This window comes from Prionailurus viverrinus, chromosome F2 (genome assembly GCF_022837055.1).
Source record: "Prionailurus viverrinus isolate Anna chromosome F2, UM_Priviv_1.0, whole genome shotgun sequence".
In the NCBI taxonomy this organism is placed as follows: Eukaryota; Metazoa; Chordata; class Mammalia; order Carnivora; family Felidae; genus Prionailurus; species Prionailurus viverrinus.
Genome location: NC_062578.1, coordinates 67,865,821 through 67,885,486, shown reverse-complemented (window position 1 = coordinate 67,885,486; position 19,666 = coordinate 67,865,821). Strand labels below are relative to the sequence as shown.

General features: G+C 47.1%; 1 protein-coding gene across 6 annotated transcripts in view; it reads left to right on the top strand.

Annotated features, from left to right (window-relative positions):
- Window positions 1–19,666, top strand: part of MTSS1 (MTSS I-BAR domain containing 1) — a 180,105-nt gene that overhangs the window by 128,574 nt on the left and 31,865 nt on the right. For 4 of the 6 annotated variants that reach the window (XR_007148522.1, XM_047842090.1, XM_047842089.1 and 1 more), the window contains exons 5-7: window positions 1,039–1,130; window positions 3,004–3,078; window positions 8,275–8,286. Coding sequence is in view for 5 of the 6 variants with exons in the window: in XM_047842090.1 (XP_047698046.1) it covers window positions 1,039–1,130; window positions 3,004–3,078; window positions 8,275–8,286 (179 nt within the window). In the remaining variant the exon portion in view is untranslated. The remainder of the gene's footprint in view (window positions 1–1,038; window positions 1,131–3,003; window positions 3,079–8,274; window positions 8,287–19,666) is intronic. The other 2 variants (XM_047842091.1, XM_047842088.1) reach the window with 1 other exon arrangement.

Sequence of the window (19,666 nt, the reverse complement as noted above, 5' to 3'; positions counted from 1 at the left end):
TCCATTACACAGACAAAAACCTCGGGGGTCCATGCCTTGCATGGTTCCTCTGGGTGGGGAGCTGCCTTTCCACGTGCTTATGTGTGATCTGTTTGGGACCCTGCACAAAATACAGGGAGTCCCTGGGGATACCCTCTGATCCAAGAGCTCATCATTCAGCTTTTCTTTCTCCAGGCTGTCCACAGTTAGCCTACAGTCATGACCATAATCCTGAATGCACATCAGACTCATGTGGCTCTTTTATATATGTATGTATATATGTGTATATATATATATACATATATATACACATATACATATATATACACACATATACATGTATACATATATGTATATACATATGTATATGTGTATACAAATATATACATACATATACATATATATGTGTATGTATGTGTGTGTGTGTGTATATATATATATATATACATATATATATATATAATGTATTTATTTTGAGAGAGAGAGTATGCGGGCAGGGGTGGGGTAGAGAGAGAGGGAGAGCAGACTCCAGACTGTCAGTACAGAGCCAGATGTGGGGCTCGAACCCACGAACCATGAGATCATGACCTGAGCCCAAATCAGGAGTCAGATTGCTTAACTGAGTCATCCAGGCACCCCTGGCTTTTTAAAAATTAGTAATAACGGGGTCCCACCCTCTAAGTGTATGCCAGGCTTTAGGTATGGGGTGCAGCCCTGGCGTCCTTACCTTTTTAAAGCTCTCCAGGTGCTTCTGTTGTGCAGCCAGAGGGGTGACCCCGCTGGTCTGCATCCGTGCTCGTTAATACAAGAGTCAGAAGATAAGCAGGGGAAACAAGACGAGATGTTGCTCCAACCAGTCATGCTTATGGCTTCCTAACAGTCTCTGGAGAGCGTTCTGAGAATAAGGTTGTTACGAAATGGAGGGATTTGGATGTGAACTTGGGCTTAGTATACTGCCTTGTCTTGTATCATGAAATCCTTGATTTAGGTAGTTTTGACAGCTAAGTGTAAATCTTGACAACAGAATGTATCTAATTTCTTCTTTCTTTTTGGTGAAAGCGCTTTAATTGATTGTCTGATAAACCCGCTTCAAGAACAGATGGAAGAATGGAAGAAAGTGGCTAACCAGCTGGATAAAGACCACGCAAAAGGTACAGGGGGGCAAGCTGTCCTCTGCATAGTAGTACGCATGTTCCGAGCAGAGGCACGGGTATTGCCGGCTGGTGTCATCCTAAGGGCCCGCTCTGTTCCCATGTCTCCTGGAGGCATTTCTGTGTTGGAGAATAAGGAGTCAAAAGTGATCCCATGAAACATGCCCCCGTTGCTGAGAGCCCAGATTCTTGGTGGTATTAATTGCGATCAGGTAAATTAAATGTGAATTGCCAAAGATTCATACTTCAGGCATCACAACACATCTTGAAAACCAAACTTTTTTTGTTTTTAATTTTTTTTTTTTTCAACGTTTTATTTTATTTTTGGGACAGAGAGAGACAGAGCATGAACGGGGGAGGGGCACAGAGAGAGGGAGACACAGAATCAGAAACAGGCTCCAGGCTCTGAGCCATCAGCCCAGAGCCCGACGCGGAGCTCGAACTCACGGACCGCGAGATCGTGACCTGGCTGAAGTTGGACGCCCAACCGACTGCGCCACCCAGGCGCCCCTGAAAACCAAACTTTTAATGATACAAGCTATCCTTCGGGCTGCTGTCCAGAACTGCCACCTTCTTTTTTTTTTTTTAATTTTTTTTTTAAATGTTTTTCTTTATTTTTGAGAGAGAGAGAGAGAGTGTGAGAGAGCAGGGGAGGGGCAGAGCGAGAGGGAGACGCAGAGTCTGAAGCAGGCTCCAGGCTCTAAGCTGTCAGCACAGAGCCTGACACAGGGCTCGAACCTGTGAACCACGAGATCATGACCTGAGCCAAAGTTGGACGCTTAACCGACTGAGCCACCCAGGCACCCCTAGAACTGCTGCCTTCTTTGGAAATGCTTCAACAAACATGTCCCAGCCCCTCGTGTGCCAGCCGCTGGGGGCAGAGTGGTCCAGACAGACACCTCCCAAGCCGGTCTTCCTGGAACCCATGGGTGGGGGTGCTGGCATCATGGCAGGGGCAGGAGCCATTCATTGCTGGGAGGCTCATAACTGCAGTAAAGTGTCGGGGAGAGAAAGCACGTGAGTGGATCTGAGGGGAGTGAACCAGAATGAAAGGGTTGGCTAACAGTGGATCGCATGAGCACGTGACTGAGGTGTCTGATTGGTGGCATGGCACCAGCAGGGAGGGAGGCATCGGGGAAGGCTGCAAGGGAACTGGAGCAGTTGGCAATCAATTGAATGCATACCAGGGCAGCAAAGGAGAGTAGTGTCAGAGGCAGCTGTCATTTCAGATGTTTGAATCTGGGTGATGGAGGTGCCAGCAACAGAAATGAGAAATCCAGGAATAGGTGTAGACCCGTAGGGGAAGCGGAGGTGGTTGTCAGGGGAAGTGTGGTGTTTGTGGGCCGACCCCTCCTCCGGGGGGTCTGGTGCCGGCCTTGGTGTTGATGTGAGAATGAGGCTAAGGCAGCTGGGCGTTTCGCAGTTTCTCCCCCCGACACCGTCTGATTTCTCAGGCTATAGTCTTCAGTGCTCTTCTCTGAATGGTAACATCTGGCCAGTGGTTTGCTACATGGGTTCTTTTTTGAGCAGAGCACTGCAAACTGGGGGCCTTGGGAAAGCAAATCCTATTCTTCAATTTCCTGACACGAGCTGAGAAATTGTGGATTTTTCACATTTAGTAAAGTATTCCCAAATGATGTCTTTCCTCACAGCTGATATGAGTGAATTCTATCAGGAAAAGACCATGGTGCATTTTGTTGGTTTTCATGTTAATAACCCCTTCAGCAGGAGATTTTTACCATATAGTACCCTGATTAAGCTGTTTATTGCGTATCATTGTTCATTCTTTCTGTGATGAGAGTAATGGTTGTTCCTAAAAGATTTTCTGTTGAGCAAGGTGGTAAAATTATTCAATAATTCTGCTTTCTCTTAGAGTATAAAAAAGCCCGCCAAGAGATAAAAAAGAAGTCCTCAGATACGCTGAAACTGCAGAAGAAAGCAAAAAAAGGTAACTCTACAAATTCTGCTATGTATAGTGTTACTTTGGGGAAATGAACATGTGCTTGATTTGTCTTTGAAGCAGAAAGCATTCAATTCAGACTTCCTTGCCTGTGACAGCCCTGGAGAACAGGAGCAAATAGAATCCATCTGAATTAAAGTTCTCAAGTGCAGAATATCTATTAATTTGAGGCCCTTGCAAAGTTGTGCTTGACTTGTTCCCTCCCCCCACCTTTGTCTCCAAAATTTGACAGTTTCCGTGCCCTATTGTGCGTTGTAATGAAACCTATAAATTTCTTGGAAGCCTTGGGATAACACATAAAAGCCTTCATGCAAATGTCCTCTAGTAATTATTACAGAAATTATGTCATTTTCTCCTCCATCCTTCACAGCCTATAATCTCCGAAACCCTTTATTAAGTCTTGTGAGAATGTTAGAAACGGCTGCAGTGGGAAGCTGGGAGCTGTTGTTGTATAGAGAGATTTTTCAGGGTGTTTGTGAGTCTGGGGGCTCCCTAGGGGAAACCAGCCTGGTGCCTCGTGGCTGTCTGCCCACCTCCCTGCTGACTGTCCTCCACCAGCTGGCCCGCTGTCAGATACGAGACCCAACTCTGCTCTTCCAGCGTGGACTTCGAATGTGCACAGAAAAATCTAGCTACATCCACTTTGCAGGCATTTGTGATGTTTTACTGAGACCCAGAATGTAGGGACTCAAACTTGAGAAGGTGACATTCTTTCCAGACTGTTCTTCTTGATAACAAGTTTTTGAAGTTGTTGTCTCACAACTGATGAAATGTTTTGTTTTTCCCCTGAGGCTGCTCTGTGCTTAGTGTTTGTTTGGGAAAATTTTTAGGTAGAAATCCCCCAAACCAAATTTCCTCTTTTCCTTAAATGAGAGGTTTTCATTTGGTATTTGAGGAAAATATATTTGGGGAGATGGAGTAGTTTGGTGGACAGTGGGGTGAGGACTGGGCAAAGTTTTAAAGCTTGGACATTTTTTAAAAATGCCCTCCTTGGGGCGCCTGGGTGGCGCAGTCGGTTAAGCGTCCGACTTCAGCCAGGTCATGATCTCGCGGTCCGTGAGTTCGAGCCCCGCATCGGGCTCTGGGCTGATGGCTCAGAGCCTGGAGCCTGTTTCTGATTCTGTGTCTCCCTCTCTCTCTGCCCCTCCCCCGTTCATGCTCTGTCTCTCTCTGTCCCAAAAATAAATGAAAACGTTGAAAAAAAAAAATTAAAAAAAAATGCCCTCCTAGTTCTTGTGAAAAACCATAAGACCATTTCAAGATAAAGGCAGGAGAATTTAAATTTTTTTTTCTTTTTCTTTTTCTTTTTCTTTTTTTCTTTTCTTTTTTTTTTTTTTTTTTTTTTGAGAGAAAGAGAGACAGAGCATGAGTCGGGGAGAGGTAGAGAGGGAGACACAGAATTCAAAGCAGGCTCCAGGCTCCGAGCTGTCAGCACAGAACTCGACGTGGGCTTTTGAACCCATGACCTGTGAGATCATGACCTGAGCTGAAGTCGGACGCTTAACCGACTGAGGCGCCCCAAGGCAGGAGAGTTTTCACTCATAATCAGATGTTCTGTTAGTATTGGCCTCAGTTGTTAGTTTTGGATGTGTGTTCTTGGTCTCAGTGCTTCTCAAATGTACATTGTATCTTCTTAGTGCACCAGGGAGCTAGTGTTGGACAACAAATGGGGTTTGTGGCCAGTAACATTTTAGTGTGTCCAGAGGTCAATGTTCATAAGTAAAACAGCCAGTCATCCACTTCCATTGAATCTGGGGTCCCATGGAAGAACAGGTTGGAACCGAATTCCATGTAGTTGACAGCTTAGCAACTTTGAGATAGAAGGGATTTGGAAGGAAAGTCCAGGGAAGATACTTCCAGCTCGGGAAAGGTTTGGGAGTTTGGTGAAGAGGATGAGGGAATTAAAAAGGAGCTGTTCCAGAGCTGTCTTTCCAGAGGCCTTAAGTTCTTGGCTGCAGTGATAATCCTTTTATCTGAATGTTCCATGGAGGCTGAACTAGTCTTCATCTGTCACTCAAAGTCCCTGGAATTGTCCAATTAGCAGAATTTGGACCTACGGAGAAAGCCTGATGGGTTGATTACAGTGCAACACAAAAGGAAGTTTCTGGCAACTAGACTTGCCCAGCACTGGCTCGGGCTGCCTGGAGAGGATAATGAGCTCCCCTTCTAGGCACCCGGTAGAAAGTTTCAGGACACCCAGGGTGCTGGACTGGGTAACATGAAGAGATAGATGCTTCTGGTCCTGGGATTCAGAATAATTGGCATTGGTTGTGGGGCTTCATGGGGCCCTTGGGCCTGAAGGTAGAGAGTGGAGGCTCTGACCAAGGGTTTCTGAAGCATCCATCCCTCAGCCCCTAGCCATGTACCTGGTGGTGTCAGGCACCATGTCCTTCCAGACAAGGTGGCCATGGTGGTGTAATATCTGTGAGCCAAGTCAGATCAGTAGCTTGGAATGTTCCAGATGATTTTCTAGTTACTCCAGAGTACAACCAGAAAGCAGTTTTTATTTCTATCCTTTATAATTTTTTTTCTACAACATATAAGTGCATTTTATTTGACCTGAGTGCACGCATTTGTGTATTTCTGGGGTGAATGGAACCTTCTAGAAGGTACCAGAGTCGTCTTTCTGACTGTTTAGAATGTAGCGCTCTCCTGGAAGATGGGTAGCCTGAGAATGGAGCGGGAATGCTACAAGGGCCAGAAGAAATCTGGTTATCTGAGGCTTTGAGTTAATTTTTGGGTCTGGTTACCGGTAGTTTCCCTTTTCTGCCAGAACTCTTATAGAGGCATCTGCATCATCTCCCTCAAGTGGTCCCTTCCTGGACTCTTGGCTTATAAAGTGTTAGTAGTTCCTTCTGAGATTTACACCGTATGTTGGGATAGACACGTGCTTTGGATACATTTTTTTTTGTCCTGATAGAACTGAGTCTGATAACCAAATAATCACTTACCTTTTAATGTGTTTTCAGGAGATCACCAAGCAGCATTCTGCCGTGCCTTTTTAAAAAAACTGTGATCTTTGATCTAAAAATCCTTCTGACTCTTTTTTTCAAAATTTCAAATTCCTTTGTGCATTTAACTTAAGCATGGTTGTAGCACTGCCTTTGACATAGGCAGACACATATGGGGTGCAATTTTTTTTTTAACATTTATTTATTTTTGAAAGACCGAGAGAGACTGTGAGAGTGAGCGGTGGAGGGGCAGACAGAGAGGGAGACACAGAATCCAAAGCAGGCTCCAGGCTCCAAGCTGTCAGCACAGAGCTGGATGCAGGGCTCAAACCCACAAACCACAATATCATGACCTGAGCCAAAGTTGGATGCTTAACTGACTGAAACACCCAGGTGCCCCTGGGGTGTAATTTTTGTATGTGACTAATTTACCTTAATTTTCACTCTGCAGATAATCACCTTTTGTCACATGCTTTATTTGACTCTTTTTTTTTTTTTTTACTGTAATATAGAGTGGTAATTTATAATCTAAAGGTATTTAAATATTACCATCAAAAAAACTTTGAATGTTTTTTGGTAGATTTGGCTAGATTTAATTTCAAAACCATTTCATTTTGTTTTAGATGTTTTATTTTTTAAGATTTTTATTATTTTATTATCTGAGGGAGAGCACGGTGAGCAAGGGAGAGGGGCTGAGACAGAGAGAGAGAGAGAGAGAGAGAGAGAGAGAGAGAGAGAGAATCTTAAGCAGGCTCCAAGCTTACTGAGGAGCCCAACTCTGGGCTTGATCCCATGACCCTGGGATCAAGACCTGGGCCAAAACCAAGAATTGGACTCAACCAACTGAGCCACCCAGGCGTACCTCAAAACCATTTTAAAACAACTTGGCAGGGGCACCTGGGTGGCTCAGCTGGTTAAGTGCCTAACTCGTGATTTCGGCTTGGGTGATGATCTCACGGTTCATCAGTTCGAGCCCTGCGACACGCTTTATGCTGACAGCATGGAGCCTGCTTGGGATTCTCTATCTCCCTCTCTCTCTGCCCCTCCCCCTCCCATCAAAAATAAATAAATAAACATGTAGAAAAAAACCAACTTGACAGATGCTCCAGCTGTGGGTGAATGTACCCAGTTTTTGGAAGGCAGGTTTATTGAACACCTACCAGGAGTAAACTCCAGGCAGATGTTGGGGGCTACCGGTACCTGCCCTCTGGGAAGTTCCAGGCTGGTGTCCGGGGTTGGGACACAGGCAGAGCCAGCCTTATGGACAGCTGATGGGGAGAAGACACAGGCAGCAGGAAGGCAGGGACATGGTGTGGAGTTGGCCTAGTAGCCCACGTTCTGAAAGGCCTCTCATGAGTCCCCATTAAGCCCTGCTGTTTGATGTCAGCTCATGGCCCTTTGGGGTCCTGGGGTCGGCCGTACCTTCACGGGCGAAGCGCGTGTGGACTGGGTGTGGGAAACATTTTACGGCATTTGCCTGCTTCTGCCTCTGTACTGCACGAAGTCAGCAACCTTCTCCTTTAACTCCCATGTTACTCTTAATTTAAATTTAAAAATTAATTATGGTAAAACCTTCTGTTTCAATCTGTAACTACTAAAAGCTTATCAGGGACTTTCTTTGGGAGCGCTGAGACTGGAACATTTTGCTGGATTAACCCTTGAGCCTGACCTTTCTACAGATTCTACAGATAGATACCAATCTATCCTTTTCAACCAGACCCTGCAAAGCAAATACTATAAACCTAACAAACAGACTCACAGAATTCCAGACTAATGTGGTATTTGCTGTTAAGCTAAATGTTAACTTTTTTTTTTTTTATTTTCACCTTAGCTTAAGTTTTCTTCCTTGGGTTTCTCTAATTACTTTGCAAGTTATAATAAATTATACTTGAAGGATTTTCTTGATACCTTAATTGGCTTCTTTTGGGAATATAGTCATCTCTCTTCTTAGGAGCCGTACTGTCCTCTCTAGAGGTGATGCTTACTAAGTAGGAAGATTTCTGTTTAGATGTGAAGGAAAGAATATGAGTGAGTCAGGGAAGGGAACCTGGGCACACGGCTGTTGGTGGAGGTGGGTTTAATTGCCCTAAAACAAAATTCGGTGGCCAGCCTCGGACTGTTTAACACATGAAAGAAGGGTAAGCCTGCTGCTCGAATACCAGTTTGACTTTATTATTTTCCTTTTTGTGTCAATTGTGTATCCTGCACTTTGTCACCGTGCGCCCCCCGCCAGTGGACGCTCTCGGTAAGTGTACCATCCTGACTCTCTGGTGGCTGGTCACGATGTGGTCCTTGCTGTGGGCTTTCCATGGTTGTCCAGACCTATGCTAGTTGCCCAAGTTTTCCTGCCGGCTCAGAGCAATCAGTTGTGCCTACTTAATTTTCCATAACTAAGAAAATCCTCTGTGTGTGTGTGTGTGTGTGTGTGTGTGTGTGTAATCATTTTCTTTCTGCAGTGTTTGGCCCTTTCACGGGTTAGCCCAACACCCTGAGGGCCTTTGCATCATCATAATTCAGTATTAGACTTATGGAAAGAAGAAATACAGAGTGATTTGCACAGGAAATAAATGTATTTATACATACATATATACCTGAGCTATATATGTATATGTGTATTTGTATCACAAACAAAATATGTAGAACTGCACTAAATAACCCCTCATAATAATTCCCAAATCAGATTTGGTTGCATTAAGCTAGCAAACTGTCTTTATACTTTGTCTCCCTGGGACCATACAGTTCTTTTCAAAATGAATAATCCATAAAAAAAAAAAAACAAAAACCGAAAGTATTTCTTATTTCAGCAGAGTTTGTGTAGTGTTTCATTTCAAAGGTATCAGATCTTCAAATTCAATAATCAAAATGATTCTTCTTGCCTAAATGTTGAACCTCATTCTCTGGGTGATCTGCTTTTGGAGTCTTGTGGCTGTCCCTCTGTCTCGGAAAGGTCTGTCCGTGCGGCATCCGTGTGATTTATCCTTGCCTTGAATGTGCTTGAGTGTTCTCTGAGAACATTTTTACTGAACAGCTCCAGAGAGGTTTTTGAACTGGAATCTGTCATCCACGACAAACCCAAACAACATAGGTCTCCTATGACCAGTGGGGCTGAGATGGTCCCCAACTTTATAAATGATGATCTTTTCCAGTCCTCAGTGTTGTGATTATGAAACAGTTTGAACATTTTTTAGTGTACTTTTGGAAGGAAGGTAAGACAGCCACTTTTGGTTTTTTGCTTACTGTGATAAGATTTATGTAACATAAGATTCACCGTCTTAAAGGCTTGTGGTCCATTCACAACGGTGTGCAACTATCACTACTGTCTAATTCCAGAACATTTGTGCCACCCCGAAAAGATACCCCCTGCCTTTTGAGCAGCTGCTCCCCATTCCCCCTGCCCTCAGCCCTGGACACCTACCTGTCTGCTTTCTGACTCTATGGATTTACCTCTTCTGGACATTTCATATAAAGGCATCTGTACCATGTGTCCTTTAGATGACACAGAGTTTTACTAGAACTTTTTGTAAGAGTCTGGGGTGAGTCAGTCTGTGGCGTAAACTGCATGGTTTATTCGTTTTGAATGATGGGCAGCAGGGTTGGGGATGAGGAGAGAAATCGCACAGCCCTTTGGCTCTGTCACTTACATGTGGCTCATCTCAGGAAAAATCACAGCTCCCTCTGTTTCTTACTCAAGCAGGGTTCCCAAGGCTAAGCCACAGTGATATGTAATCATAGCAGTAAACTCGGGCATAAAAGACAGAAGAAAGCAATATGTCTTGAAGCCCTCATAAATTTTTTTTTTTACAAGTTTTAAATCATTTTTGAACCTGAACGTCTATATTTTAACATAGGTTCTCAGTAATGAAAGTGTCCTGGTTTGACAAGAGAAAAAAAATATATTTATACAAAACCCTCCTTTGATCCAGTTAGAAGTATTTACCTTGAACCCCAGGTTTCTGCATAAGCGTGGTTCCTGAGGGAAGGAATTTACAACTCCAAAAGTATTCCACCAGGCGTATACCGCCCCCTCAAGGAATTGAGACTGTAGTGGGAGTAAACCACCCTGTTTAATCTGTATGCTCAGTGCCGTGATGAGGGTGAACAAAGGGTCTAGCGATGGGCAAAGAAGAAGAAACCCAGCGAAGCTTGGAGTGGAAGGTGATGGGAAGATGGAAAGGGGTCAGCCGGTGGAGAATAGGGTGGGGGACGTTCAAGGTGGAGGGGCAAAGCATATGCCAGCACATGGTCGTCACCATTTAGACGCAAGCACCAGAACCATGGGAGAAGGTGACCATGTTGCAAAGGGGCACCCTGAGGGCAACTGTGTGCACTACCCTGAGTCAGCTTTTCAGGAGTACCCATAGGGGAACCACAGGGATCCCGCCTGCTCAGCCTCAGCTGCCTGGCCACCCTGCCCTGCCTCTAGATGATTCTATCACTGGGCCTTATTTCTGCTCACACCCCGAACTGGACTAAACTTCTCCCCCATGCGTCCGTTTCACCAGGAGCAGTGGTTTTGATGTCCTGTGGCCACATCAAGTGCATGCACACATTCCCATGTGTGTTTCTTCTGTACCTACAGAACCAGCAGAAACCGCTCTAAGAACGCCCCCTGAGACTGTAGTCAGTGTGGTCGTTCTCCCCGTCTCCGTGGTAAAAAGTTGAATGTGTCTGGGTCTCCTCCAGGCACCCCTCCCTGCCTTTGGTTCTGGGAAGAGGAATAATTCTATAAGTCCTCTTCCCCGGAGGGAATTCCCACCTAAAAATCTAAAGTCTGAGCTGTTAGCGAATCACCTGGCTTTGTTGCCCCACACGGGCAGAAGACCTCTTTCCTCTGTTCTGCTGCTGGGTAGGAGGGATAAACGGCCGCTCAGGAGCCGGTGTGGCTGGCTTGAGGGGACCTGCATGGCTGTCAACCATGAGCGTCATGGATGGGGCCTCTGAAAGTCATCAGGAATCGCCATCCCCTTTAGGAGCTCCTGGGCCACTGGAATCCATATGGAGCTGAGAGCCCACCCTGGTTGCTTCTTGCTGTCCAGGTCCTAAGACCTGGTCCTGGAAGGGAGGTGGCAGAGCCTAGAAATCTCTGGATACCCCCTGTGGTCACCACCTCACTAACACGAGTCGACTGTCTGTAGAGCAACACCCAGTCTAACATCCTTCCTAAATCCCACCCCTCCTAAATACTGCCCTCGGTGGTGTGGGGCTGGCGAGTGGTCCAGACTGCTTCCCCGACCTGTGCTCACACCTGTGCAAATGGTAGAAGTGGACCTTGAACCTGAACAGATGATTGTTCCCTGCAGAAACTAAAGCTGGAAAAATTCCTTCCGAAGTCAGGGGTCGGGTGTTGGCCTCGGCCTCCAGAGGTGGCTTGACCACATGCAGCCTCGAGATCTGTCTGGGTATTTGCACCCAACTGTAACTCAGTGGGGAAGGTTGAGTCACGGCTTCTTTCCAGGCTTGGGGAAGGCATTACAGGAGCACACACATTTAATTATGCAGCAGATAATTGAATGGGTACAAGCCCTACTTAATGGGGAAACCTGTGTGAAATGGACAGGGAAGGGCTTTGTAATAATGAGTCAGCACAAGGGAGCCACGGCCTGATGAACGTTCTGGCTCTGGGAAGCCCCAGATAGAGCAGCGGGCAGAGCGGGAGAGAAAGGGGCAGCCTTGGTGAAAGCAGGAGTGATGGAATTTTCCTTTTGACACCTTGTGTGGCATTCGGAAGCTGTCCCTGCCTAGAATCACTTGAGACCTTGGAATTGAACCCTGGAAAACTCCTTCAAAGGGCTATTGCATTTGGAGAAGAAAGCAGGTGGTCCTCAGAGGCCGGGAGGTTCGTTGGCCATATTTCACAACTGAGAATGTAAGCAAAGACAGGCCACGCAGACACCCCCAGAGGCCCAGAGCTGCGAACCCGCTTCCTGTGCAGAGCTGGTCTCCGAGGAAAGCCTCACCCCGACGCAGCCCACCAGGTGCCTTGCCCGTGACTCTGGTCAGCTGATGGCTGACCTCAGGAGGCTGAAATTCTGAACTGTCTCTTGCACGGTGAGACTGTCATCTCGGTGTGGAGCACCTGGCTTCCCAGTGGCTACATTCAGAAGCCGAGGGAGAGGTATTTACGGTGGCGTGGAGAGGTTACAACAGAATCCCAGCAAAAAGGCCAAGAATTTAAAGAACAGCTTGCTTGGAGAAACTGATTCCTTGTACAATCTGGTTTTCATCTATGTAGAGAACATTCAGTGGCTGGTGCGGTGAGTGGGAGGTGGATGGTAGGTCTGCCCCTCTAGAGCTGCAAGCCGTCCTTGGTTTTCACGGGGCTAATTGGTTCACATCTGGTGTGCTATCTCTCGTTCATAACCGTTCTCTGGGAAGGCTCCGGATGAGCCCTGGGAAGCCAGCACGTTGAGGAGAGGGGTGTGAGTGCCTCCTCCACTTGCCCTGTGGGCAACTAAGGAAGCAAAGGAAGCCTCTGCCCTCAAGCTGTCCCCGGGATGGCAAAGGCATTTATGTTCTCCTATCAGTTGTCTGACATCTACAGTTAAACCCAGTTCTGACACTAACTACTCAGAGTTGGCATAGGTCCCAGAGGCTGAGGGGCTCAGTGCCACAAGACTGCCCCCACTTTAGCCACTTGCCACGAGTGGGGTTCCCCAGGCTCCCCACACTTCTGCCTGGCTAACCTCACAGTCGGGATTTCCTCTGGACTCCCCTCAGGTTTGATGATTCATGAACACGACTCACAGAACTCAGGGAAGCTCTGTACTTGGGATTGCTGGCTTATTATAAAGGATACATACGAGCACCCAGGTGAAGGGATACATAAGGTGGTGGTGGGGTCAGGGAGGGTGCAGAGCTGCTCTGTCCTCTCTGGGCATACCACCCTCCCAACACTTTGGTATATTCCCCAGCCCAGGAAGCCTCCAGAAACTGGCTATTCAAGTTTTTACCAAGCCTTGTTATGTAGTCACGATTGATTAATCATTGGTGATGTAACCCCACCCTCTTTCCCCTCCCTGGAGGTCACGGGTTGGGGCTGAAAGTTCAAGCCTCTAATCCTGTGGTTGGTTTTCCTTGTAAGTGTCTCCCATCCTGAACTTATCTAACCCCCTACCCCCGGGGTCATCAGGATGACAAAGACACACCTGTCATTCTGGAAATTCCAAGGGTTTGGGGAAGTTCTGTGCCAGGAACTGGGGCAAAGACCGAACATATACATATTTTCTGTCCTAACACAACACTCTGGCGTCCTACCGACAACCGTGACCTGGCAACACAAACAGTACAGTTCATTATGAAGAAAACGCTGGGGCTGGATTCTCCTTGGGGGAGGTGAAGGCTTCCAGGAGGAGGCAAATACTCAAGCAGACTCCTAAAGGTTGAATCGAATTCTTACAGAGACAGGGTGGGTGGGACAAGAGATGAGTGTACTTTCCGGGAAGAGGCACGCAGAAAAATCAGTGGGGCTGGAAGCAGAAGGCGGGTTTCGTTGACATTTCATCCATTTAATATTGATTGGTGCCTGGTAGGTGTCCGTCAGGGGCTCGATGCCCGGCTCAGGTTCTCCCCATGCCCAGGGAAGATGGAGGAGTGCGCTGTACCTTTAAGACCTTACCTTGGATAGGCGTGGCTCTTGCATCTTCCCTCAGGTGTAGAACTAGCCACAGGTGAGCAGGGAGGTGAGCAGGGCCATTTTTTTTTTACTGTATTAAAGACTTAAGACTTTCAGGACTCTGAAGCCCTTGAAGGCTCCTTGGCTTCTAGAAGGTTCTGTGAACGTGTGCATTTGGATTAGTGACGTAGCAGGATACCCGTTAACAAGTGGCTGTTGTGATCCACACGGGAGATGACAGTGACCAGGGCTCAGGGAAGTGGCCACAGGGATGGAGAAAGAGCATTTTAGGGGAAATGTGAGAGAGAGAGGAGTTGAAGAAGATGCAGGTTTCAGGCAACCAGGTTGACGAATGGGAGAGTGTTTCTTTGACCACAGAGGAGGAATCATGTCAAAGATAGGAGGGTTCTGACACGCCATGGGTGGTGAGCCACGCGTTGGCATGGGCTGGTGTTTCCTAGTTTCCTCTAAGCTGTCTTTGCTTTGATTAAGCAGCTGATGGTCCAGGGACCAGCGAATCCTGGAGACAAAACCCCCACCTTTTAGTGAAAGGATTATGGGATCATTTGCATTTCTGTACGTCAAAGAAGACATTGAACTGAAAGCTCATTAAAAAAAAACCAACCTGTGTGCCCAGCAAACTGCCCCCGCCTGAGGTGCCCAGCCTGGGGGAGGATGGCTTCAGAGACACTGATAGCACCTGACACGTACCGAGCGATCACCACATGCTTCACGCGAATGAACTCATTTGGTCTGAAAACAACCCTGTGAGCAGGGTACTATTATGTATATCTCACAGACGAGTGGACAGTGAGGCACACAGCACGTTGAAAGAATAACAGAAACTGAGTTGGTTTGAGAATTTTTTTAAGTCAAAACGCCTCCCATCTTGTCTGATCGAATCCATCTTTCTTTTGACTTCTGCTTGTTTTCACTTTGGGGAATCAATCCAAAACTGCTACAGGCTATCAGGGTAGAAGATCTGTACAGGGATCACAAGGACAGCCGCCTTTCGGTGGGGAAAGGGAGTTCTGATTCCATTTCTCATCTCCAGCCTCTTCTTGCGCGTCTGTTTCTGTATTTGTAGCCCTCATTTCATTGACTCTAGAATGCCATGAGATACACACCATTATTTTCTGGACCGCGATAAAAGAGGGGAGAAGATGGTGCCGACTGAACTCTGGCGCACCATTGATTGCAGGACGCACCCCGATTTGTGAGCTATAAAAATGAGAAAAAATGGGTGCCTCCAAATGAAGTACTGTGTGTGTGTGTGTGTGTGTGTGTGTGTGTGTGTGTGTGTGTGGCAGATGGAAGGCATTTTGTTAGATCCTGATTGTTTCCCTGTACTTGTGTCTCAGGAAAAACAGATGACCTTGGATGTTTTCCTGACAGCCGTCTTGACCCAGTGTGTTGGTTCTTCCCCGTGGGAAAGCCCTTTGCCTGAGAATGTGTCCGGAGTGGTCCAGCCCCAGGGCTCAGGCGTGGGCTGCAGGGTGTGATGAGAAGGCTGGGAGGTTCCAGATAATGCGATTCACAGTGGACTGGGTTTTTGCTTTGGGCTGTTGGGGACATTGAACATTTAGCTCCTGGCGACTTGTTCCCAGGGTTTATGTTTGCCGTGAGCATGAAGTACAGAGAGCGCGGCCCCTGAACAGGAAAGACCTCCGGGTGGAGGGTGGCAGGGCCTATTCCTGGCTCAGTGGCTCCATGCAAGCCACGTAGCCTCCCTTAGTCTCGGTTTTCCCTTCTCTCAATGGGGGGCATTAATTCCTGCCTTAAACGTTTACATAAAGATTAAGGAAAACAGAATATAAATGTTTGCAAGATATGGCATCTTCATATCATTCCAGACCACTTTGTAATCTCTCCCTACTTAATTAAAATGAAAAATGAAATCCTTTTTCTTTTAGGGATGCTGCTTTGCCCCGTGACACTGTGCCCATTAATGGTGCTTTGTCCCCGCAGCATTTTCCGTAAAGAAAATAATCTTCTGAATTCTGGGGGAGTAAAAGCCTCCTGGGTGTTGTTCGTTGGAATTCTGCGGCGTGAATACAACCAAGACCTGGAAACTGGCAGTGGGAAGACAGTTCTCAAGACTGAGGTGACTTAGGTTTAGAGAAAAGGTCACAAGCAACTCTTCACTCGGGAATTTTGTCTGGAAAGTCCCCTGAAGGCACTCCTCTCCTTTCTTGTGGCTGCCTGGCAGTCCTGGGTCCCGGGATTTGTGTTTCATAATGTTAGGCCATTTAAGGGCAGGATGGTCAAGCCCGTTCAGCAAACTCGGGCCAAGTTACCCTACCAGTGCCTCGTTCATTCGCACGTGTTGAGCGCCTGTGTGCTCGGTAAGAAGGTACAGCGCGGAGCAGAAACGTTCGTGGGGTTCCCGATCAGTAGGGCAGACTGACCTCAGTCGAAGAACTCAAGAAATAAAGATGGAATTTGTACTGGGAGGAATGTCCTGTGGGATCCATGGAGGGCACTTCTGAGATCAAGGAAGGAAACCCCAATCTAACGGGAGAGTTCCGGAAGGGATTTCCTGAAGGACAGAGAGTTGCCAGATGAACAGGCCCTAGGTGGCTGTGGAGGGGGAGGAGAGCGTGTATGAGGATTGGATGCAGCCAGACCCTGGACTCTGGAGAAGGGTCTGTGGGGTGCGGGGAGGAGAGAGAGTGGCCCGGGAAGAATCTCAGAGGCTGCCGGTGGGTGGGCTGACCCACGCATGCCTTGCAGGGCAGGCGATGTTGATGACATTGGACTTTTCCTGAAAGCGCTGGGCAGTGTTGAGAAGTGGTACTTGGCCTTTTGCAAGAGTCTGGCACTGCTCTGGGCCAGCATGTTAGGTGACAAATTGGGGGACATTGCAGCTCTCCAGACGAGAGATCGAGGTGACCCAGTGAGGGTGGCCATTGCAGAGTGGAACGAGAGGCTGGGGTCAAGTCCAGTGGGAACTCGAGCGGCCAGCTGTGCTGGGGGAGCCAAATGGATGAACTCTTGTACACTGAATCAGTACTCCTGCAACTCTGGATTGAATCTTAAAGCTAGTGCATCCAACTGGGACATGGAATAATTTCTCCTGCAGTTTTTTTTCTTTATAAATATAATTATATGTTATATTGGTGAATTTAAGAAATAAACATCGTGTTTTTAGGTTATGATATATCCTGAATGGAAATGTACTCACTGTGCCTATAATTATAGCAGTCTCTACAGATTATACTTATTTTAGAATACTACAATTTGCAAGTCCTTTAATTACAATATAATACATATTTAAGATAACTTTGCTATAATTATAGAATAATTTAAATTTATATTTACCAGATTAGATGACACTTGGTTCCCGTCACTTTTCATTCCTATGTGGGTATGTTTTCTAAAGTCAGTGTGATTAATTACAGATAGAAACGTGCCTTATACTTTGTGAAAGGAAGGGAAGATACACGTTCTCCTAATTTCTTATAATTAGAGGCTGATATGAAAAGACATTGCTGCCGTAATCGAAGCACATCCAAGTGGGTTTGGTCAAACGTTGTGGGTTTTAATCTATCTTCCTGACGCCCCTCCACCCTCCCCAGGAATTGAGAACATTCTGATGGCTGGGGCCCTTCACGTTCTGTTAGAACATCATAGAGGAGATGGAGAGACGTGAGGAGGCCCTAGACCAGCCTGAAGTCACTCTGCCTCCCCCGGCAGGGCTGGGGACAGACCAAGCAGTTTTGCAGGTTGCAGAACAAAAGAGAGTGTTTTCAGCCTCCTGGAGCTTCTCTACCAGAGGCTTGTGTCAGGTGTGCCTTAGGTGTATGTGGATTCAGTTGCACAAACCAATAATTTTTAAATGCTTATGTATTTGTTTATTTTGAGAGAGAGAGAGTGAAAGTGTGTGTGCACACGCCAGCAGAGGAGGGGCAGAGGGACAGAGAGAGAGAATCCCAAACAGCCTCTGTGCTGTTGGCACAGAGCCCGACATAGGACTCGATCTCATAAACTGTGAGATCATGAGCCTGAGCTGAAATCAAGAGTTGGATGCTTAACCAACTGAGCCACCTAGGCGCCCCAAACCAGCAATTTAATAGAAAGCCCCCGGTTCTCATAGGGCTGCTGATGCCCCAGCCTTCCCTCCTAGAGCTTGAGTTGCAGACGGTGGGTGTCCTCAGTGGGGTGCACTTGTCCCCTCCCTAGACGGTCCCTGGCTCTCACAGGTTTCCCATCTACTGCAGACTCGAGAAACCCATGGTCTGAGGCCAGGTTCACGTAGGGGGGGTGGGGGGCGGTGGCGCCCTGCATCCTTGGGGAGGCAGCTGGGAAACCTGCAGGAGATGTTATAATTATCCTGAGGGTAGACATTGACTAAATGGAGGAATGGGTGAAGGGTCACCTTGGACAGATGCAAACTCTCCCATCATGGAATCACTGAATAAAATCCCTGCACGGAACTCAGTGCTGCCTGCTGTAGCCGTCCGGAACTTGTACTGGCTTGACTCGCGAGAGTCCTGCATGCAGCGTGTACTTCGCCAGCCATCCAAGGCGTTTTCAGGGGTGACCTTTGACTAGGCAGGACTTTCTTTTTGTGTGCCAACTTACAGCTCAGTCCCTGCCCAGGAAGTGATGTTTCCCTCATTAAATCCAAAGACCTTTTCTGGTGGGATGTTCTTGAAGCCTGGGTCAACCTCTTGCTCCATATTAAGCTTTCTCATCTGCTTATGAGAGAAAATATGGAACATGTTCCTACTTTCAAGGCAATTTTCCCCTGACCCTTTCCTTTTTCAAACCAAATAACACATTGCATTTAATGTTCTCTACATCATTTAAAAATTTTTTAAGTTGATTTATTTATTTGGAGAGAGAGAACGTGTGTGCATGCCTGAGTGAGAGAGGGACAGAGTGAGAAGGAGAGAGAAATTCTAAGCAGGTTCTGCACTGTCAGCTCAGAGCCCCACTTGGGGCTTAAATTCACGGACTGTGAGATCAAGAGTGGGACACATCATTTTAGAGAGGGCTAAACGGTGACTGCTCAGGCCCCTTGCTGATTCCTTCATGTGGCTCGAGGCAGTGAGACAGAGGAGAACGAGTCCAGCCCTAGAGGGGTCAGGCTGTGTGGGCTCTGCCCTGGATCCCCCACCTTTCACTGAACAGCGCTGGACAAGTCTCTCTCAGCCTCTGCCGAAGTGGAAACAGGTTGGATAGCCCCAAAGGCCCCTTCCATGTCTAGCATTCTGTGTTGAAAATGATCGGACATTTATTGAGCACTTGCTGTATACACACATGACATTGTACCAGGGGCTGGGCTGGGAGAGTTCCAAGTCCCTGCTCTGAAGGAGTTTAGAAAACATTTCCTGGTTCAGGTGATAGGTGAAGCCCCTGCGTAGGGAGACCAGTATGGAAGCCTGTGAGCTGGGCTCTCAGCTGGTCACCCCCTTGTCCCCATCTACAAATCAGATTTGCAGTAGCCTCTCCTTCTGTCGTGGTGCCAGTGTTTCTCTTCTAGCACAGCGAACCTTTTCTCTAAAGAATCCCGTTGTAAATATTCTTGGCCCAGGGGCCATACAGTATGTGGTGCAACAATTGCATTCTTCAGTTATAGCAAGAACAAGTAGAGACAGTATATGAACAAGTGGGCATCTCTGCGTTCTAATTAAACTTTATTTATGGACATGGTTTGCTAACTATTTTATAAAGTTTTAGTTTGAAAGGTTAACGCTCTGTCTTAAACTCTAGAAGGGGTTGTGTCATCGTAACTGGGGTCTGGATGTGGCCAGACGATTACCGCACGTGGGTCAGGCTCAGCACTGACCCTCCCTTTAGACTTGCACCAGCAGAGACCTGACTGTGGGTCAGTTTGTTACTGGGCTTGTTTTATAAGAACATTCAGGACTCCACCAGGGAGTTAAGCTGACTGCCAGGGATTCTCAGGCGCCCCCCACCCCCACCCCCACGCCATGGCCAGGACAGTTGATACTTGCCATCTTTGTCTTCAGAGACAGAAACTTCTGTCCAAACAGAGGCTCTTTGA